Genomic DNA, 21,370 nt, shown 5'->3' on the forward strand with positions numbered 1-21,370 from the left:
AAATCATAAAACAACATCAACACCTGATAAAATTACAAGAAATGGTTTTGTAGCCTCTTCGTTTTTAGTCTCTTAGAAACTGTTTTTGAAAATTTCACTGGCCATACTTAGCCTCTTGTTCTTAGTTCTACTGTTATTCTAGAAGTGGCTGCAACAATGCTAAACGAGGAATAAGGGGAAGAGATTGATGGGATTCAACTCTTGTGAAAAGAGAGCAGCCATGCAAGGCTTCAACGGGGACATGTTCCACCCGCAAGCTCGAGCGTATATTGGTTTACGAGCATCAATGGCATCTGTCCCCCTTCCATTGCTGAGAAAATTTCTAAAGAAACATTAAAAGGTGTTGTACCCTTCTTATTTAACATGAATTTTTTTCTTGCAAAAAACAAAGACAAGAAGGGGTTTGTGCATTGGACTGTAGATTTTCCCTACTCATCGGACACTAAGGAGACCTGGAATATCCAGAAACCACTTGCTCAGTGGGGGAAGTCCAAATTTACCTGCCCTGCTTGTCTATCCAACGTAGGATAATAATCTTGATTTTAACAGAAAAGGACCTTGCATTTATTTTCATTTCCTGCACAGGAGCGGCTGATTCTAATACTAAGAAAACCAAATTCATCGTTTCTCTAGCATGATGCTGTTTCCCATTCATGCACATGTTCAAAGTTTGATGAAAATGCGCCATGCCTCTATTTTGGAATTCTTCGCAATAGCATGTAAATTACTATAATATGGCAATCTCTGAAGAGCCCTTCATATTTTAAAGGATTTGCAATATTGATATAAACATTGCCAGAGTAGGCTGGCTCAGTGTAATACACAGCAAGCCTAACATCTAACTTCTCTTGTTACAATCATCCCCCGCATATAAAAAAAGAAAAAGAAAAAGAAAAAGAAAGGAATAATAGACAACACTCATTGATGAAAAAAAAAGGTGGTCATGGGTTTGGGCCAATTGGATTGTGTGCCTCAATATCAACGTGCCGAATACCGGGAACAAGCTCTTGAATCTCCTTTTCAAGCCTATCAACTTCACTTCCTAGAGCAGTTACCACTTCCTCACCTGTGAAGCGAGAACCCAGTTGTCAAAAAAAGATGCAAGTAGAACTAAATAAAATTGTTGGCTTGTCAAAGTGCACACCATAGTTTGACATGATCTTGAGCAATGCAGCGTCATCCTTCTCCTTTGCAGCTTCGCGAAACTGTGCATCATCAATTCTAGTTTGTTAGATAGGCATGCAGTCATTTTGTTAAGTGAATGAAATAACAAGAATGAAAGAAAAAGTCATTGCAGAGTGGCATAGTGATCCTCAGTGGCAGCACTGAAGATAATTAAGTTAAAACATTTGAGAGAAACAGATTGATGCTAACAGGTAACAGCTACTAAAACAACAACGAAAATATTATCAAAATTATAAAGTACACCTGACAGATGAACAATTAAATTAATTTGGCAAGTTGGAAATTATAAACGTGCAAACGAAGAAGTTTGCACAGAGATCACTTGCTAAGGATGCAAGGAATGTAAGGTTAGTTTCTAACTTATGTGTAAAAACATTTTACAGATTACTCGCAAAAGATGAAAAATTACAAATAAATATAATTTAACCTGTCTGGACCACTCTCCACGTCCAGTCCTACTCAGATAATTCTGCACAACCACTACTCCATTGAAATCTGTTGCATATATGTAGCAGACATCAGACTATATTGATATCCCAGTAATAAGATTATAAAAACAAATTTGTCAAGTCTATAACACATTAATCATAATCATCCCAATAGGAAAATGCCAAAGGATATACTGAAATTATGAATGCAATTTAGGAGAAACAGAAAAGAAGAAAGCACTGCAAGAAATTACCTATTTCTGCCTTAAATCTGAAAAATCCCGGTCCGATCACCTCACTTTTGCAATCGTATAGTGCATCCACAACCTAGAGAAAAACTGATTACTAGTAAAAAAACTTGCGAACATATGATCAACAAACATATAATTGAAGCAAACTATCATAATAGTGTTATACCGGATCATTTTTTAAGAAGTGAAGGACCTTCTCCACATCATGGTCATCCATTGCTCTGCCAATCAAAGCATGCCGATTCCTCTGGATAAGAAATATGGCTACCTACAGAAATAATTCACAAATTATATTGACCTACTGACACAATTTACTTGAGAATGGCAGTATGATATTCTTGCACATATAAATTTAAGCTCATAAAAAAGTGACAGATGTTATGTACTTACCATCCCAAGCAAGTTGCCAACTATAATAGACCCTATAGGATCATAAATTGCATTCCCTGTGGTATTGACCGCAACTAATGACGCTGCAGCAATAGCAAGTCCAGTCACCGCAGCACCATCCTGCATTTTTTAGAGCATTTGTCAAGGGAGATAGGCAATCACATGCACAACATTATTAGCAAATCAACTCCAAGCTATACAAGAATCCTAGTTCAGAGAGGCACTGAACTGTTCTTATGCCTTATATTGAGTAACTAGGACTTGCTAGCACTCTTAAAGGCAGCCACAATGAGCTAAAATGGGGTCACCTTCTTCAAAGCCTGAACAGGGCCTCGTGTGTGATATACATAGTGTTGAATAATAAATAGATATAAAATCAATAGCACATACAGGGTATTACCGACTTGAAACTGTGAAATCATGTAAAATAGGGGAAAGCAATCTTGCGCCTTGAAGACAGCATCATCATGTTCACTTCTTTTCTTTATTCTATTTTCATTTCCTTTAAGCTCTACAAGGGATGCGAATTGCTTTGTTTATCGTAAACTGCACCAGACTCTAAGCAGAATGATAAAGGGATTCTGAGAACAAAATCTTCTTATCTCCGGTTTGCAGAAATCGAAGTGATATCAGGTGAAGTGTATTGGAATAATTATATAATTTCCTTAGTGATTTTCTTTTTCTTTTAATTTAAGAATCCTTTATGTTATTTGGATTTCTAGTATTCGTGTGACAACCAGTAGTCATGAGACTGTTTTATTTCTATCAATCAATTCAGGATTTGACAGATTTTCTACAAACCCTAAAAGCTTATTTCTTCTTTCAACTTCAATTTTCTTCAAGTTTTAGCCATCATTTCTGCTTATTGCAGTTTATCTTCCACTCAACAGATGCATAATGCGTTTATCAGCTTCCCCATATCTGTGGTTCAACCTTGTTTCTTACATAGATCTTACAAGGTTATTGTCTGATATTACAAGCTTCAACAAGGGGTAAGGATCCTCGTTTAAATTACCTCTGTCATGACTGCAACAGATGTGGGGTCATGACCACGCCAGATGTAGTCTCTAACTGTCATTCCTTCTGCAGCTGCACCTTTCTTAACAGCTTGTATGGCAACAATAAGAGACGCACCTAAAGCAAAAGCATATTTATTTAAAGATAGAAAGACGATGAGGAGAAGTTTAATTGTATCTAAAGCTCAGATAATCAATCAATTGTAAAGATATAAAACTTGTACCTTCAATGATAAATGAGCCACCAATGACCAAAGCTGCATACTGAATGTTTCCTGGCGGCTGAAGAAAGAATGCAAGTCAATAAACCTTAATTACAATTACCAATAAAATTGTTGAAAACCAGGAGAAGGAAATAAAACACATTTGGGAAGTTTTATAACAAAATCACCATAACCAATTCACTAGGGTTCTTACATGTGCAGTCCATAAATTCTGGATTCCATTAACAATTGTAGCACCAGAGCCAAGGCAAAAAATACCAACGGCTGATATGAGGGACCAAACAAATCTTTCCTTGGAGTAACCATAACTGTGCAAGGAAAAAACAATTGATTTCATCAGGAAAGAGAATCAACAACCCTATCGATCCAGCACGTGGATATATGTGTATGCATGTGCAATTCCTAAGCAGCTAAACCAAGCCAAAAGCTATTCTACATACAAAATCCCAAATCAAGGGATGAATAGGTCCACAAAGAGTTTTCATGCATTGGCAGAAAGAGCGGCCAACTCCTTTGTTTGACATGGGAAAGCATCCAAGAAAAGCCTGTCTTCAGATGTCAGGCGTGCTTAAAAAATTTTAAAAACAAAAAACAAAAGAGTGCAATTAAGCCATTACAAATGATGGCGAAGATTGGTAATAGAGACTCACGGATGAAGAGCATCAGGTGCACGCCTAGAGCTACTCAGACCATAAGCGAGAAGCGCCTACAATGTCAACATGAATTAGTATCTCTGCATTCAATAATCAGTAGATTGAGTTAAAACATAAAGTAAGACAGAAAAAAACAAGTGCTTCACTCTGACATGGTGACAAAAAACACAAGTACCTGGTTTGCAAAATCTGCTATTGAATGCACAACTTCAGCTAACATAACATGACTATTGGTTGAAAACCAAACCCCAAACTTGAGAGAAAAGACAAGAAAATTGCACCATAATGCTGTCGTGACTGCTCGTTGACTGCCAAAATAACAAAAGAATTGGATACAACTTGCAGGCAAGCATCAAAGAAAACAGTTGGCGATATAAAACTTGGAACAGAAATTGCCAGATAATAAACATAGTGCGGCTCGTAGGTGTACTTTTGCCTCCCAAAATGTTTGATTGTTCTTTGAATTCATTTCTCTTTCCATGTATTGATTACAAAAATCTAACAATTATGACCCTTAAGGCTGCTTCTCTAAACCATTATTTTGATATAATCTTCCCAATTCCAAAATTAATCCATTCACCATACTGAATATAAAGTTAACATCACTTTGCAACATGAAATGCCATGAACTATTTATCATAACCTAAAAAAGAAGCCCCCGGCCTCCCTTTTCCCTAGAAACAAACAATGCATTAAAAGAACAAGTACCTATGTTGATCACTTATTTCTATCCTCTTTACTGGTTTAGCTCTCGTGAAAAAACCTGCAAAAACACAAACACATATTCAGTATGGTGAATGGATCATTCTTTCATGTTTAAAACAGCAAAAGAAACCTACCACGATGAGCTAAGTAGCTATAACTTGAATTCTGATCATTCTGGTTACTATAAAAAGAAACCAGCCCCAAAAAAGCAAACCTTTTTGAGCTCTTAGAGGCAAAAAACCCACAAGACTGGGTATAAGAACTATAGGCAAAGCTTTGATTTTGAGCCGTGAAATTGGGCTCTAAAACTGTGGTATTGCCATTACAATCATGGGTTAATAAAAACAACAAGTCCCTGTTGCTTAAAATGGAGGGATTGCGTTTTTGTGAGTGATAAAGGCGAGACAAGAAACGATATGATGTTTGCATTAAAACAAGCTAAATGGGTTCTTCTTTCTTAAAGAAGTTTTGGTTTTCATGGACAAAAAGGACACAATTTATTCAAATTTGAGGGTTTAGAGAAAATTGAAATGGGTTTTTTTTTTAAAGGAAGAGAGTGAGAAATTAAAGATTCTTCCTTTGCCGAAAAGTATATGCTCTCTTCTGAGCAGACAACCACACTCCCTCTCTCTTTGCTTCTACAGAGGGAAGTTAGAACTGAGTGGGAGGTTAAGACACTTGTGGGCCTTTAGGGCAGCTTGGGACCTTGATTGATGGGCTTAAGCCTATAAGATTTCCAACTATCACCGTTGCATTTATAGTATTTTTTGGTTTTTTAAAAAACATTTTCTCCCTCATTTTTTTAATATAATAAAAATTTATTTGAAATTTTTATAATAATTATGATTTAAAATATTTTTTTGATTAAAAATATATTAAAATAATAATTTTTTATTTTTTAAAAATCAATTTAAAATAAATTTAAAATTTTTAAAATTATAATTTTAACCGCGTTTCCATTCAAGCTGAGATTTAATTTCTTTCTTACATCCTTAATTATTTATTGTTCATTACTTGTCATAATGTCAATCTTCCCCACATTAGATATTGTCACCAACATCCTCTGCTGCCTTCCTGTCAAGTCTTTGGTTCGGCTCAAAAGGGTATCAAAGTCATGGCATTCCCTTAATGATATCCCATGTTTTATCAACCTCCCTCTCGCTTGCTCTATTGCAACAAACGATCTCTTGCCCTATATAATCAAGATCCAACCCTCGTTCACAGGGGTGGATTACTTAGATTTTGCCTCTCTTCATCATAATGATGGTGCCCGAGAACAAAAACTAGATACTCGTCCATCGAAATATGCTTGTAAATGTGGTTCTTGCAATGGTTTGTTTGCCTTGCATAAAAAAGATACAAAAGAGTTTGGTTTTTTTGGAAACCATCAACCCGTAAGCGCTACAGTGCTCCTTTCTCTACGATGAAGCTATCTCGTAGTGATCTAAGGACACTCCAGTTTGATGATTCTGGCAATGACTACGAGGTAGTAATGATAAGAAGAAACAACTCTAAAGAATGATTGGATTTTGTTATTTACATCTTGGAAACAATTCATAGTACCATTGATATAGATATTAGGAAAAGCAGTTGAGTCCTTTTTAATGGTGCTATACGGTGTCTAAAATCAAAAAAAGGCAAGGGCACTCTCCTTGTTTTCGATCTTCGGATCGAGGAATCTTATGAGCTAACTCTTCTGATTTCATCGACACATGGAACTGACGGTAGGAGGAACCTGCTGATGGTGGATGGATGTTTATGTGTGGATTCTTTTGGCAAGCAAGAAGGAGGCTATTATAATGTTAAGTGTTATGAAAGAATATAAAGTGGGTGAGTCTTGGGTTCAAGAGATGAAGGAGCATCATCCGAACCATGTGTATGAGAATCGGATATAGCCAAAGAACAGGATTATTCAGCTTGAGACACAACCTCCAGTGTGTTCTTCTTCCTGTTAGTATCTGCCTTCTCGTCTTGGCTTTTGCTTTCTGTTCTTTCTGCCACTTCCTTTCCAAGAATTTGGCTTTGCCTACAGAAATTTAGGAAATAGAAAATGTTTAGGCAAGCAATTTCCTCTTGTAATACAAGTACATGCCCCCCTACATCTTAAAACCAGAAAGAACTCCACTCATTGTTAGTGTAATCCATCCACAGGGTAGCCCTTATCTGATTTTTCCTAGAATTAAACTTATTGTTGCATTATATTTCCAGACCTAGAGATTTCCCCTGTATATATCAGTCAAGTAAAGAAAAAAGACTAGGCTTTATGTACAAAATCCTCTGTTTCACAATACTCTGCCTCAAAACAGAGCCACTACATAGAGAGACAGAACAGAGGCATCAAAATCATTCTTCTTATAGCTTCCTATCTACCCTATATTCAATATTTGGTTTTTCATTTATTTTTTCCATTAATAAGAGGAATGTGAAGCCTCCCATTAGATATCATCATCAACATTCTCTGCTTCCTCCCTGCCAAGACTGCCAAAAAGAAGCTCTGCATCTTATCATCTTTGACACCAGTATTTACCTGAGAATACCAGCAGTAAGCATATATAATCAGTAGCCGCATGGGGGGAAACAGAAAGAATATCAGTTTTTATGTTGTGCCTTTTCCTCTCCAAAACATAAGAATAAATAAATACTGTACTGAAAAGACAGACTGTAATCTTACAGGGGCCATTGGAGGTGCATTGGTGAAATATCATAGACTACAACATTAGAATCCAAGTTTAAAACTCGAGAGCAGCTGTTTTCAGACAAAAGCACCACAAGGATATTTAGGCACTTGCAGAAGAAGCAAGGACTTCTCTTCAAATTAGCATTTGAAATTAAAAAAGCCTCCCAATTACTAGCAAAATAATTGTCTTCAACTCAAAGAGAATAGATCAACTTAGTTAATGGCAAGTCCTATATGATTTCTCAAGGCCAAATATTGGAAAAGGATTCTGTTCTGACAGAAAATATGGTTTTCTTTAAGAGATTATCCCACAGCAAGTGTACACAAAAAATGCAAACAAAAGATACAATGTGGTTTAGCGGGTCAGAATGCTTCTTACATCCTTTAGTCCAACATATTTCAAATGCTTGAAATATATCCCAACCCCACTCTCGACAAGTCCTGCTGCCCGTAAAACGCCACAGGTAAAAGAGTGATTCAACAGTTTCTGGTCTCAATATGTTCGAAGACGTACCCACACTCATGTCCTGAAAATGTCATGTGTGCAAAAACCATCAGATGGAAATAATTGGTTGCATACTTGGAGGACAGCTAGGATGACTAACCTCCCCAGGATGAAAAAAATAATTCTCCCCAGCCAATCTTGTGGGTGTTGATTGGTGGAAGTTGTAACAGGTCCAAGCAAGCTGCCTAAGGAAAAAGGAATGCATATGCAAGCTCGTCCGAGGCCCAACAAGCCTCTAAATGGACCAAAAGTGGGCTTTATTATCACCCAGATCCTGGATTCGCAATTCCCGTTCCAGATTACATAACCGCTTCTGGGTCAAATACAGGACCCGAATTCGCTTAAGTGCACAACCAAACAAAACCTCTTAAACCCTAACCCTAGGGTAAAAGCTTTTACTATAAATTGAGCTCATCACGCAATCGCTGCACTTTTTGCGAGGCTTTGTTTGGAACAGCAGCAGCAGGAGGTAGGACACAGAGCTGTCTCACCCCGTCGTTAACAATGGTATCGTTTGTCTCCCTCTGTCTGTCGATAGTTTTATTTCTTTTTCTTGTTTTTAGTCGTAAGATCTGTTTGGTCCCTGAGAAAACATGGGAGATGGAAGTATTATCCTGAATGGATAGTTCTAAAGGATCACTGCAACTAAGAACCACGTGGGGTTTGTTGGTTTTAGATCTTTGGAGGATTAATCAACTTGGTTACCTTGAGAATGTTAGTATTCAAAGCTTTTAGCACTGACTATTGGGTTAAGTTTAGCTCAACAGGATATTTAGCCAAAAAAGGACTTGCTTGTCTTTGAGTTTTGGTCCAAGGACTGGTAGGATTATTGGGTAGAGATGGTATATTTGGAATAAGAATAGGTGATGATAGATGGGTTTTGATTTAATTGGTAGTGCAGTGAGTATGAATTGAATTGGATGTTTATCTTCTTGATTTGTAGAAACCGAAGGTGGCTTTGAAAGATGTATACAGAAGAGATACAAATAGGAGATAGGGTAAAAAAGGACTGCTAGGTAGGTTTTTGGTGATCTTAACTTACCATAATGTACCTATTTTTTTATTTGATATGCAAGAATTGATAATTCTTATTTTTTTTACTCGTGTATTGTTTTCATCTCTTCCAAAATTTTGTATGAAAGAATAATGTAAAATTCCTATATACGACAATTGGTTTAATGTATTAGTTTGAAGCCCTTGGTCCGAGCCACTCGGTCCTGGCAACAGGTATTGCATTTAATTGTAAGATCAAAACTATTGGCTTGATATTTTGTGAATTTCTCTACTTGTTTACCTTGAAAGTAGTGTTAGTGTCAAGTATGTCAGTGTTGAGATTTTGAGCTTAAGCGTAGCTCAAAAGGAACTTAGCTAAATGACATGTCGTCTTCATTGTTGGCTGACAGTGAGATTTGTTGGTGCAGCATGGAGTGTTAAAAGGGATTTGATATGAGATTGTAAAGGGGTTTTGACTATCTAATTGAATTTGATGCTTAATGGATCTGTAGACTTAAGATTTTATTATAAAATAATTGATAAGAGTACGAATATAGCTGTGGTACAGAAACTCGGGTGTTTTAATCTTTCAACCCGGTTTGGAAACGAGGCTGAACCTGTTTTTTGTGAAAATTTGATTTTTTTTGCTTCAATTTTTTTTTTTTTTTGTGTTTTTGGATCATTTTGATGTGTTGATGTCAAAAATGAATTTTTTAAAAAATGAACATTATTTTGATGCATTTCCAATCAAAAGCACTTTGAAAATCAATCTCTACCACACTCCCAAACACCCTTTGCAGCACTTTATTTCATCAAACTGTGGTTGCCAGCCAAATAAAGTGATTGTCTTTATTTGTTTGGCTGTATAGTGTTTTCTTGCCTTAAATAACTTGTCAGCCAATGAGTATAACAATTGATTTAGGTTAACCTGTTACCTGCTTTATAATTTCTATTGTATTTTTAATCTAATAGAAGTAGTTATTGTTTTATTTTTAAATTTTTAATGTTTTTATGCGTTTGAGAAATTTTATGTTATTGTGCTATGTGAGAAGAGTAGGATTGTTTGGTTATGCTGGTGGAAAGATGAGAACTAAAAGTAGGATGTTAGCTTGTTGATTTTGTAGCTTTTCTATTGTAGGTGAACGTTCCCAAGACAAAGAAGACTTACTGCAAGAACAAGGAGTGCAAAAAACACACTTTGCACAAGGTCACACAGTACAAGAAGGGGAAGGATAGCCTAGCTGCTCAAGGAAAGCGCCGTTATGATCGCAAACAGTCAGGTTATGGAGGTCAGACCAAGCCTGTATTCCACAAGAAGGTAATTTACAATTGTGTATTGACATTCTAAATAAAAATCGAATTTACATGTGACTGTTACCTGAAACTAATCTGGAGCTTCATTTTGTCCATATGATTTCATTAAGATTGAGTTTTGAGGTCTTGTCTGTTTTTAATATTGGTGGTTCGCCTGTAAATAGGCTAAAACGACCAAGAAGATTGTCTTGAGGTTGCAATGCCAGAGTTGCAAGCACGTGTCCCAGCACCCTATCAAGGTTGATTTTCTCAGTACCATTCCACTTGTTTAATTCTCTGAGCACCCCTCTTTACGCTCCTCGCTAAAAGTATTTTGATTGTAATTCTTTTCTGCAGAGGTGCAAGCACTTTGAAATTGGTGGAGATAAGAAGGGCAAGGGGACGTCACTGTTTTAGATGCAGCCCTCCTTTTGTTTTCACGCGTCTTTACATTATCTTGCATGTTACAACTCGAAACAATGGATGGATGATTTGTTTAGCTTGGTTTGTTCAAGTGTTCGTGACCATTTATCCTACCAGTTAATTTTAGCTTATTCCAATTTAAATCTGCTCCTTTCTTGGATGATCTGCTTTCAGAATTATTACGAACCATCTGTGAATTGCTGAGACAGCCAGCCATGATGGCAAAAGCTGATTTTACCGCAGGTTTTTTTTCAATTGCAAGTCAATAACGGAATACAGATTTCGGTATTAAAGTAACTTGAAAATCTTGCATTGGCGAATCCCCTCAATGCCATGTATTGATTACACGAGTGTCATCGTGTGAGCAAATTCATCCAAATTCTCTTGCGAGGGCATCATCTGTTTAGTGGACGTGACGTGATAGTTGATTTGAATTTTTTAAACAACTGTTGTTTTGATTATTATTATTTTTTTAAAAATAAACTAGATTTCGATTAAATCCATCGATCAAAACATAAAATCTTGGAATCGACTTGTCAAGGTTTAATATTCCCTGCTAAGGAGGAAAAAAACTTAAGAATGGGTAATAATTGCAGAATTCGATCTGAAATGTTTATAAAAAGAAATAGAAAAAAGATAATAATTAGTATCAATTGCAGGATGGCCAGTAAAATTGATCTATATTTTCAAAGTTATTCTTAAGTAAGTCGGCATTTTGCTTTACTCAAAATTGAGATGATTTTCAACTCTTAATTTATTTATTTTAAATTATATAGTGTTTTTAATTTTCGTTTTTTTAGAAATATTTTTTTAGTAACAGTCTCCTGATATATTATAAGATGTTTTCAAAAAATAACCTTTTGAATTATATAAAGTCAAAATTAAAAGTAACTATTCATAAATAAATCATTGTTAGTCTCTCTCTCTCTCTCCGATCGTTGATTTTCAAAAACCCCGATCGTCATCCTACGGCCACAAATCTCCATCTGATCTCCTATCAAAACCCATTTCAAAGCATCGAAACTCTGGATTTCAATTGAAATCCAGATAAGAACCCATTATTTTTTATGATAATATACAAATAATTCACTAAAAAATATCAGATTTTTATGTACAGAATTACCGAGCGAGGAGAATTATGATGGATGGCATCAATGGAAGCAACAATTCTGTAAGGATGCAAACGAGCACAGAAGCTCAAAACCCATCGATGCAAATGCATTATGATCAAAATCATCAGAATGGGATTCAGATGATGAGTAATGCTAATGGGATGATCATGAACAATGGAGATAATGATCATGATCATAATGGCGTGGTGAACGGTGGTGGTGATGGTCATGATCATAACGGGACCATGATGGTGGCGGCCGATAATCTTGGAAAAGAAAATGGAGATCAACTAACTCTTACATTTCAGGGTCAAGTTTATGTTTTTGACTCTGTTTCACCTGGAAAGGTGAGTTCTTCAATTTGCGTTAAGTTTGCTTCCTTTTCATGCTCAAAGCATTAGTTATTGAGACTGATCAATGGGTTTTCATTGATGTTTTGTTTGTTTATTTTTAAAGAAGTAAAGTTCGAATCTTTTTTGTGCTTATTTTTAATCCTTTTTGTGTTAATTTTGCTTCAAATGAACTATAGTTTGAAGCTTGGAAACAATAAAGAATACATTCTCTATTAATTCTATTTTATTCTTGTTATTAGGAGAATGTTTGTAATTGTTTTTTTTTTCTTTAAATAATGTTGTGCAGGTTCAAGCTGTGCTCTTGCTGTTGGGAGGCCGGGAAGTGCCTGCTGCAAGCACACCTACTGTTCCAATTACAACACATCATAATAGTAATAATAGGGTATGGTGCTTGATTTATCTAGTGGGTTATTTATGTGTTTACTAGCTTCTGATGTTTTGTTAACGGATTAGTACTGAATTACACATTAGGGGCTGTCTGGTACTCCCCAAAGGTTTAGTGTTCCTCAAAGATTAGCGTCTTTGATTAGATTTCGGGAAAAGCGAAAAGAACGGAACTTTGACAAGAAAATTCGATATACTGTCCGTAAAGAGGTAGCACTTAGGTATGAAATTTGCTGCTTTATGACTATTGTTTCTCATCCTTGTTTTATTCTGTCTGATTGTTTCTCATTTATATGATAATTTGTGTGAGCAATGGCATTTTGATGCTTTATTAGAAACATCAGAGCCTTGGTGTTTTCTCTTGCTAACTTATGCTGTTGGTATTGTAGAATGCAACGGAATAAAGGGCAGTTCACCTCTTCAAAGCCCAATCATGATGACTCTGCATCGGCAGCTACTAGCTGGGGTTCAAATGAGAGCGGGGGCTCGGAAAGCAATGGATCCCAACATCAAGAGGCCGTGTGAGTGTCTTATCCTTGTTACTTGTGATTTTCATGGAAAAATATCACGAATTCAATAACTTCTTAACATTGCTGTATATTAGTGTTCTGTGCACCCAGTAGCTGAGGGTACTTTAGAAGTAGTAACCCTCAAAAGAGATCTCTAGTTCTGAGAAATGGAATGGTAACTTTCTGATGAAGAGTGACACACATGAATGGAATGAAACACATGAAACTAGAGACTAATAAGAGAAAGGCATAGAGAATAGAGGATAATCACTCTAGAAAGAAATGTACATATTCAAGGATGTTTTTAACAAATAAATCTGGCAGAGGAAACATTGGGTGATAACCACCTGCATTTTACATGCTGCAATAATGCTCTTCTCCATGTGCATCATGTTCTCGCATAACATTGCTATCTGTCTGCATGTACATGATAATTTTATTCTGTTCAATAAACTAATATATTGATTTCAATGTTTCCCTAAATTTGTTAGTTGTCGGCATTGTGGGATCAGTGAGAAGTCTACACCAATGATGCGGCGTGGACCTGAAGGGCCAAGGACACTTTGTAATGCATGCGGACTTATGTGGGCAAATAAGGTGAATATCAGGGCTTTCTTTGTACATTGTTTATGATGGAAAGATTATTGGTAAATGATCTTTGCTTTTGAAATATAAGTTTGCTGGTATAAAAACAGAAAATATAGGATTATTATTATTATTATTATTTTCTATGGAGATTTATTCCTTAAGCTAGTTCCACAAGTTTGAGGGTGATCCTTTTGTTTTGTATTTTTCCCAAATGATGAAAGGCAAAGTAATTTCCAGTTGCCTGGGTCCATTAAATGCAGAATGAGAACATACCCAAGCTTCAACTTTATTTGGATTATGATTTACGAGATCAAAAAAGAAATAATCTATAAAGATTAAGAGAATCCTCCTTATTGACACGACCTATATCACATTAATAACAACAATGGCTCTTACTGCTTTTGGTATAGCATCCACTTGAATGTTTAGGTTAGATCCAAGTAAGCATATAGCTTAGTTAAAATCGGGGAAGGACATAACTTTAGTTGATATTAAGGAAACAGTGCACACACATAGTGAAACCATCATGGAATCCATTGATTTCTTATTATTGTCAGGCTGGCATCTTTCTGATTTTTCCCACAAGTTCGTCTTTCTCTCTAACACATGCACCCATTTAATTTTTAGAAAATACAAGGGAATATGATTTCTGAGTAGCTTAAATTTGCATATTACATGGTTTTTTCCATTAACTAGCACCTTCTTTAAACCTCTAAAACCGCAGGGAACTTTGAGGGACCTCTCCAAGGCAGCTCCCCATACTGGACTCAGCTCTTCTTCCATGAACAGCAATGCCATGGTGAAAAAATATGGCTTTCCATATAAGAATCTATAAAATTTAGGCCTTTTATCCCAGCTCAACCTTTTCTTTTGTTTTCCTGCTTTTTGTTTGCATATTTGCAGGATGGAAATACTGATGGCAACCAAAGAGTCGCATGGAACAATGACTTCTCATGAAAGCCATTTATTGCTAGGGCTATAGTTTGTAGGAACATAAGGGAATTGAAGTGCTCATCTAGGCTGTTTTCATTAGACGAGTTGTCAAGAGTCAGAGCACTTGCCTTTCGAGTTGCATGCTTCCTTGTTCTTTGTCCGAAAGATGATTCTCTTAGACAGATTTAGTACGTTTTGTTGTGCTCAGTTTTGAACATATTTTTTCCCATCTTTATAATCGATGTAGGCTTCCTTTTCTAATAAGTTAAAAAAAAAGGAATTATTTATGTCTATGTAGTCAATAAGGACCTCGTGGTTGACTCCGCGCATAAAACAACAGAACTGTCTACAAATTTCATCGTTAGTTTGTGTGACTCGTAATGATATTATTATGTAATTAAATAATTGTTGAAAGAACATTAAAGCAGCGATAGCTCAGTTGGGAGAGCGTCCGACTGAATTTCTGTAGGTAGCGCCACGCTCACCGCATTTTCATCATCCGTTTTCTTTCTCTCTCTCTCCATTTTTGTTTTCTTTCTGTGGGATAGACGCATCCCCCCCCGGCTCCTGAGACATGACGATAAACCCTAAACCCATTGAAGCAAATTAGCTGAGGGGGTGCAAAGAAACTGAAAACAAACTTGTTTTTCTATATATATATCATAAAAATATAGAGCAAAATTCTCCTTTAACTCTTCTATAAAATAGTTAAAGAAGATCACCCAACATTATATTGTAAAAAAAAGATGGAAGTCATAATCAGGTGGCCCTATTAAGTGCTAGAAGTGCTGGTTTGGTAATGCAATGCACTATAGCTGCACCCGCGTTTCTCCAACAAAAACACCAATAATGATGCTTTTGCTACGGTGCAATACATTGCCAAACAGTGCCTAAAAGAGAGCGTTTTGGATCACGTGCTCTCGGCATTTTCAGTCTAGTTCACAATAAGTAGTGAAAGCAGGGGACCTAGTCTATGTAGAGGGAAAAAAGAAGCCAAGCAGCACATCAAAAATTAGTAGAAACTCGATTTTATTTACACTGAGGAATGAGTTGCTGTCATCATGTCAAGGTAGGACACCAAAGCCCCGAAATGGTACAGCATACTAAGCTTAAATAAAAGCACAGCATACTAAGCTTAAATAAAAGCAAGAGTACAACTACAACATGGTATATACATGTTGTTTTTGTCGAAAATCAAATGCACATCTCTTGCCTAGTTTTATACAAATCACCACTTGCCTAAGTAGATGGTCAATGAATTGTCTGTCCATAAAGAATAAAGGCATGGATTAGGCTCTGTGCAGCACGCATTTGATCTGATGTTCCAGATACTACCACCACACCTTCGGTTGCCCCGGGCTTTGGGTCGTGAATGAGAACATTTGCACCTGAAATCTGAAAGAAAATTGCCGAGTCCAACATTAGAAAATGCTATCAGATTGTTGTATTGATGTTAAAGTTAGTAGAGCACCAAACCAATACATAAACCCACCTGTCTGATCTGAGTCAAATTACTATTACTCTCTCCATATACATGAGTCAGCAGTTTTTGAGGAATGATAACCTCAACAGATGTGCTACCCATACTCGGTGCTAGACTTCCACTGCTAAAAATAGAAAAGAAGAAAATGATTAATGGCTCCGTTATTACAATACAGATAATTTTTCTTGCCTCTACTTTTAACTTTGCTAGTCAAATGTCAACTTACACAATGCAAAAACATATGGCAACTTTATGAATTTGCAGATAATCACATGAGTCAGCAAAATGCTTCCTCCCTAGCCATGTTTTTTAATGACTTTTAATCACAAGGCTCTAGAAGTGTTTGTGCCACTTGGCTGCTTCACCTCACTGTATTCAGCAGCCGAAGCATTAAGCAGTTAAGCTCAATATGCGTGGAAGTTATTCAAATCAACAGCATAAAAGCAGTACCTTGCGGGATGCCCATTTCTTGCAACCGAGCCAGAACCTAGATCAGCACCTCCCCTAAGGTTCCCATTGCTAAATGGCTGGGAGGGAAAGGAAAAGAAAATGAAAACCAAAGAGAATAACAATAGAGTTTGAATCCACTACAAGATCAATAAATGAAGTTCAAGTAAAAAATCAGGCTATTTGGAAGCAGAAGCCACCAACCTGAGCAGTCCATGATCTTGGAGAACTTTCAAATGGAGGACCATGTCCTGGTCTATCGCTACCATACGAATAGGGAGCTCGGTCCAAATTTGGTGGACCACTGCGATCCATACCATATGAAAATGGAGGCTGGTGATCTAAGGGGTGGGAGGGAATAGCAGAGCGATCCATGCCTTGGAAAGGTCCAACAGGAGAAGGGTAAGGACCTGGAGAGGTCGGATTAGGTCTTGGCCTAAACTGAGGGGGATGCATTTCTGGAAATGGGGGTGGTGGATAGGGCAAGGGAGCAGTGTTTGAGAATGGTGGCTTCACTGGAAATATAGTGTCCCGAAGTCTGCTTGTTATTTGAAATAGAGCATCCCGTACAGCTTGCAAGCTGCCAAGAACCTGCAAAAAAGCAACTCTTCAGAATTCTGAAACAGACTCGTGTAGAAACAATACATAGAAGGATATAAGGTAAAATTGATAACATAGGACCGTGTCATATCACAATCATAAAGAGACTGATTTTAATATGCCATCAAAACGAGAAGTCAAGGCTAACAGCCAATCCCTTCAACTGGTATGATTTCAATATCAGTTGCAAACTTGCAAGATAGAGGCATGCTATTTTAGGCATTCCTTGTGCTAGTGTGAAATTTATTCCCTTGAACAACCATCTATCTAAAAGAATTTAGAATTAGTTCTGAATGGTAGAAATTTATGTTATCAATTCAGAAACAGCTAAAAATTAAAAGGAACATTTTTGTTAACATGGAACAAGCTATACAAGATTACTGTAGCCTAACTGGCGCAAAACCACTTGTTTCAAGGGCAAGGCCTAGGTTCAATCAGGGTACACGGAGCATTGTAGGTTTATTTAATAAAAGGAGGAAGATTTTATTCTGAGAGAAAAGAGGGAGAAGATAATAAGGCATGCTAATTACCTGAACTACTTCTTCAGTTTGAGAACCATACTTTGAAGCTTGCTCCTTTGGAAATATGCATATACTAGCACCAGTAACATGTCTCATTTCATTTATGATCTTGCCTCCTTTACCCAACAAAACACCTATCTGTTGTGGATGCACAAGAAGCCGAGCAACAATTCTGGCACCACGCTCAAATCCAATCTCTGCAATTCTGGATTGCACACGAATAACAGCATCCTGAGCGGGAGAATGTCTTTGTTCTGAATTCTGAAAGCGGTCAAACCACTTAAATTGTTAGGAAACCAGAGACTTGGCACATCCCACAAATCTACATAAGGTTCTTATGCTAACAAAACACCCAAATGCCAAAGGTACAATGGCCCTACCCACTTCCACATGATATGCGACCCACCCAGCAAAAGCGATGGAATATCTATATGATAAGACTTAGAAGACTATCCTTAACTATAAAGGAACTCTGAATTCCTAAGGGAGATGAAGAGTTTGATATCAGGTTGATCATAACACTGCATTTATCCAAGATATTCTGCTACGAAACACCATTCATTCAGAGGTCATGATAGTAAAAGTCATAATATGATATCATTGTTTGAGTTGAAGAAATGTCCGAGTCCTAATGACCAATATGCAAGAACAGTTAAGCTCTCCAAACTAATAAAATAGTACAGGTCAAGACAGTAAAATCCCCATGCCTCTCTTGCAGATATGACAACCACACGTTCATCTGAATCAGATACACCTTCAGCAATTTTGATAGATGCACCCGTCTCATTTTGCAAAGCCCGTACTACAGAGCCACCTTTCCCTATCAAACTGCCAACTTTATCAGCCTGGCATAACAGCCTAAATACAACATCCTCTTCAAAATTAGGAGAATACCCTCTTGGATGATAGTCTGCAGCATGATTACCAGGTCCATAACCCCACGGATGCAAGTCACCTTGCGCAGGCATGGCATTTCCATGGAATCCCGCTGCGCCAAAATTGGCAGTTTCTGCTCTCGGGCTATCTTGAAGACAACTTGAAACAGACAAGAGTGCTTTCTTAACAGCTGAAAAACTTCCAGTAATCTGCAGAGCAGAACTACACTCAGAAATAGTATACACAACTACAGTATCTTGAATTAAAGTACTGCAAGTCACAGAAACTAACAACAAATCCCATGTATAGAATGAAAATGGTTGATTACCAAACAATTACTGCATGATATATACTTTGTTAAACTCATAAACCATGACATTTGTGGATTGCACTAAAAGAATCACCAAGTAGTTCCAAACTTGATTCCAATGCATTAAATCATTCAATCATTGATTATCAAACTATCATTGCAAGAATTTAACATTGTTGACCTCATAAAGCAAGACATTAACTGAACTACAGCAAATTAATATATAAAGCGCAAAACTTTACCAGTAAATTACACATCAATCGTTGCAAGACCAAAACTTTATTCAAACTCAAAATTACTTACCAGAATCAATTCATCACCAGGAGAAGCACAAGCAGGAATTTGCTCGCGATTCGAAACCCTAACTTGTGCTCCACTCTCCACTCTAATTTTCTCCAAAACCTTTGAGAAACTCCCTCCCTGATTACTACCACCACTACCAATCAGAACCTTACACGTCACCACCACAGCTTCGCTTAACTCCTCCTCACTATCCCCTTTCACTATCTTCTCAAAAACCCTAACCACCGCTTTCTTCACTGGACCCCACCCCTCCTCTTCACCACCACCACCAGAACTGCACTCTCCGTCATTGGCATCTTCTTTGCTGTGATCGGAGGTGGCGGTGTTGGAGTCGTCTGATTTGGGGACTTTGCCACTGTTCAGGGTAATGAGGATTATGCGGTCTTCACAATAGGGAATGTGAGGGTCGTCAAGGAGGCGGATTTTGGCGCCGGTGAGAGATTGGATGTGACGGACGGTGGAGCCGCCTTTGCCGATGACGGCGCCGGTTTTTAGTGAGGGGCAGAGGATCCGGATTTGTGTGGGCTCGGTTTGGGAGCGTTTGGTGGGAGTTATTGGAGGAGTGTCCATCTTGCAGCGCCTCACTGACCGTGCACAGTGAGTCAGCTAAACAGCACAAGTTGGGTCCTTTTTAAAATTTCAGGGAATTTATGTGCTTGATGTAAATAAATAACGTCTTCTTGGTTCTAAATTATAATTTCTTGAATTTCTAAAAAATTATGGCCACAGCTGCATACTTTATAGTTATACTTACAATAAATGACCTGACATAATCATGAGAACCAATTCCGGGTAAGAAAAGGGTAAGACCCGGTCCCCAATTTAGAAAATGGACTTGGTCAACCTCTCAAATTAAAGTCAGCAAGTCAACTGGATCTTTGATCAATTCTGTCAAGTTTTTTTTTTTTTTTTTTTCTTTCAACCCGAACAGATCTCGATGTCAAGTTACTTGGATTCCAGATAGATCTGTCAGTTCGGTTTATGTTTCACAACATTCCATCGTACGCCTGCTAGTTACCAATTCTCATGGGCTTTTTCATTGATCTAGGATAGTGAATTCAAAAGCCCACGTATGAATATCTGTACATGTATAGAAGAAGGGGAACACTCGGCCTGTGTTTAAGCAAGCATTAGTGGGCCTGAGCCCTGGCATTGCTTCTAATTAATTGCTGTCCTCGCGTAATTTAGTGCATGGAAATGATAATACTGGTTTGTTTTTGTATTGTAAAAACATTTTAATATATTTTTAAATAAAATATATTTTAAAAAATAACTATAATTATACTTCCAAACAAGCTACTTTATACATCTATGCTATGGAGTGATTTTTGCCAGATAAATAATATGAATTTTCTGCTCCACAAATCAGAAAAATAAGCAAAGCAAGATCAAATAAAGTGTAAACAGTGCTATTTCTTTCACAACTTTAAATAATTGGTATACAAATAATAAATCTCAGCCACTTCATAATTTCTTATGAAAAAAATCAAATAAAATATATCCCGGAGAAAGAGAGAGAGAATATACAATCGACCAAGAACCAGCAAGTCAAACGAAAGAAATAAAATAGAGACCAGATCAACAATTTCACCAGTGAACTTGCTGTCGTAGAAGAAGATCATATGTTTAACGTTGTCTAGTTACAGGGCTCGTTAATTCTTCAAATGCTGCATTTATTTCCCATCATCTCTTCTTTTTATTATTACACCAGGCCAGCACGCGCGAATCAATTTAGTGAATTTTTAAAAGACATTTACCACCTAGCCCTCGCAAGATTTTGTACCAAGTCAAGTGAGGGTTGTTTTCGCTGTAGACTCTAGGGCAATACGTTCAAGATCCAAGTGTGATATCTAACTTTATTTTTTTTAGTAATATTATTTTAATTATTACAAAAATCTTAAGACAGTATCATTTTAAATTAATACAGGTTAATTTATGATTCGATCCTAGATCGAATCATGGAACATCAAGTATTATTTTAAAAAGTGTGGGTTTTTATCACCATCCAAGATTTTACTTTTCATTATTTCATGCATTATTATGAATAAGCTATGCAAAATTTTATATTTTTTTAACTAGGCCCTCAAAATTTTTAATTTATATTTAAATTAATAACCTTCCTCTTTCATTTTGTTTAAATAATCTTTTCTAAATAACAATTATTTTTCTAGCTTTTATTTAGATTTAAAGAGTTTTTCTAGTTCATCT

At 36.8% G+C, this 21,370-nt stretch overlaps 4 protein-coding genes across 7 annotated transcripts; 2 read left to right on the forward strand and 2 right to left on the reverse strand.

Annotated features, from left to right (window-relative positions):
• Positions 1–733: 733 nt before the first annotated feature.
• Positions 734–5,508, reverse strand: LOC118060185 (metal tolerance protein C4). The gene is made up of 13 exons (XM_035073363.2): positions 4,987–5,508; positions 4,856–4,910; positions 4,323–4,455; positions 4,145–4,200; positions 3,688–3,802; positions 3,495–3,552; positions 3,270–3,388; positions 2,255–2,374; positions 2,031–2,132; positions 1,868–1,940; positions 1,613–1,680; positions 1,145–1,205; positions 734–1,066 (listed from the first exon to the last, which is right to left on the reverse strand). The coding sequence occupies exons 1-13, from the start codon at positions 5,279–5,281 to the stop codon at positions 942–944; spliced, it is 1,380 nt and encodes a 459-aa protein (XP_034929254.1). The 5' UTR covers positions 5,282–5,508; the 3' UTR covers positions 734–941.
• Positions 5,509–8,381: 2,873 nt separating this feature from the next.
• LOC118060186 (large ribosomal subunit protein eL42) lies at positions 8,382–10,886 on the forward strand. Its single transcript, XM_035073364.2, has 4 exons — positions 8,382–8,541; positions 10,166–10,345; positions 10,506–10,580; positions 10,678–10,886. The coding sequence occupies exons 1-4, from the start codon at positions 8,539–8,541 to the stop codon at positions 10,735–10,737; spliced, it is 318 nt and encodes a 105-aa protein (XP_034929255.1). The 5' UTR covers positions 8,382–8,538; the 3' UTR covers positions 10,738–10,886.
• A 766-nt stretch (positions 10,887–11,652) lies between these two features.
• On the forward strand, positions 11,653–14,909 carry LOC118060187 (GATA transcription factor 24). The gene is made up of 7 exons (XM_035073365.2): positions 11,653–12,202; positions 12,495–12,590; positions 12,680–12,813; positions 12,982–13,113; positions 13,593–13,698; positions 14,414–14,488; positions 14,593–14,909. Exons 1-7 carry the CDS (start codon positions 11,882–11,884, stop codon positions 14,644–14,646), a joined length of 918 nt encoding a protein of 305 aa, XP_034929256.1. The 5' UTR covers positions 11,653–11,881; the 3' UTR covers positions 14,647–14,909.
• Positions 14,910–15,613: 704 nt separating this feature from the next.
• LOC118060188 (KH domain-containing protein HEN4) lies at positions 15,614–19,869 on the reverse strand. 4 transcript variants are annotated; one of them, XM_035073367.2, is made up of 7 exons: positions 19,163–19,867; positions 18,381–18,758; positions 17,683–17,934; positions 16,757–17,143; positions 16,556–16,632; positions 16,115–16,226; positions 15,614–16,017 (listed from the first exon to the last, which is right to left on the reverse strand). In XM_035073367.2, the coding sequence occupies exons 1-7, from the start codon at positions 19,730–19,732 to the stop codon at positions 15,874–15,876; spliced, it is 1,920 nt and encodes a 639-aa protein (XP_034929258.1). In that variant the 5' UTR covers positions 19,733–19,867; the 3' UTR covers positions 15,614–15,873. The 4 variants fall into 4 exon arrangements, 2 of the variants coding, with proteins under 2 accessions (XP_034929258.1, XP_034929257.1); XM_035073366.2 differs by having other exon boundaries at positions 16,115–16,229; XR_004689396.2 differs by lacking the exon at positions 15,614–16,017 and adding an exon at positions 16,332–16,474 and having other exon boundaries at positions 19,163–19,869.
• Between the last annotated feature and the right edge of the window lie 1,501 nt (positions 19,870–21,370).

The sequence above is a fragment of the Populus alba genome, chromosome 10, assembly GCF_005239225.2.
Source record: "Populus alba chromosome 10, ASM523922v2, whole genome shotgun sequence".
Lineage (NCBI taxonomy): Eukaryota > Viridiplantae > Streptophyta > Magnoliopsida > Malpighiales > Salicaceae > Populus > Populus alba.

Bases quoted from the DNA above. Each gene is read 5' to 3' on its own strand.
- LOC118060185 (XM_035073363.2), bottom strand. From the start codon at position 5,281: ATGCAAACATCATATCGTTTCTTGTCTCGCCTTTATCACTCACAAAAA. The intron at 4,456-4,855 runs GTACTTGTTCTT...TTATTTTGGCAG, and splicing joins GAAATAAGTGATCAACATAG to TCAACGAGCAGTCACGACAG. The intron at 2,375-3,269 runs GTAATTTAAACG...TAAAAAATGCAG, and splicing joins CTGTTGCAGTCATGACAGAG to GATGGTGCTGCGGTGACTGG.
- LOC118060186 (XM_035073364.2), top strand. The intron at 10,346-10,505 runs GTAATTTACAAT...GCCTGTAAATAG, and splicing joins AGCCTGTATTCCACAAGAAG to GCTAAAACGACCAAGAAGAT. The intron at 10,581-10,677 runs GTTGATTTTCTC...TCTTTTCTGCAG, and splicing joins TGTCCCAGCACCCTATCAAG to AGGTGCAAGCACTTTGAAAT.
- LOC118060187 (XM_035073365.2), top strand. From the start codon at position 11,882: ATGATGGATGGCATCAATGGAAGCAACAATTCTGTAAGGATGCAAACG. The intron at 12,591-12,679 runs GTATGGTGCTTG...ATTACACATTAG, and splicing joins ATCATAATAGTAATAATAGG to GGGCTGTCTGGTACTCCCCA. The intron at 13,114-13,592 runs GTGAGTGTCTTA...TAAATTTGTTAG, and splicing joins TCCCAACATCAAGAGGCCGT to TTGTCGGCATTGTGGGATCA.
- LOC118060188 (XM_035073366.2), bottom strand. From the start codon at position 19,732: ATGGACACTCCTCCAATAACTCCCACCAAACGCTCCCAAACCGAGCCC. The intron at 18,759-19,162 runs GTAAGTAATTTT...TCTGCTCTGCAG, and splicing joins CTGGTGATGAATTGATTCTG to ATTACTGGAAGTTTTTCAGC. The intron at 16,230-16,555 runs GTACTGCTTTTA...TTCTATTTTTAG, and splicing joins AGAAATGGGCATCCCGCAAG to CAGTGGAAGTCTAGCACCGA.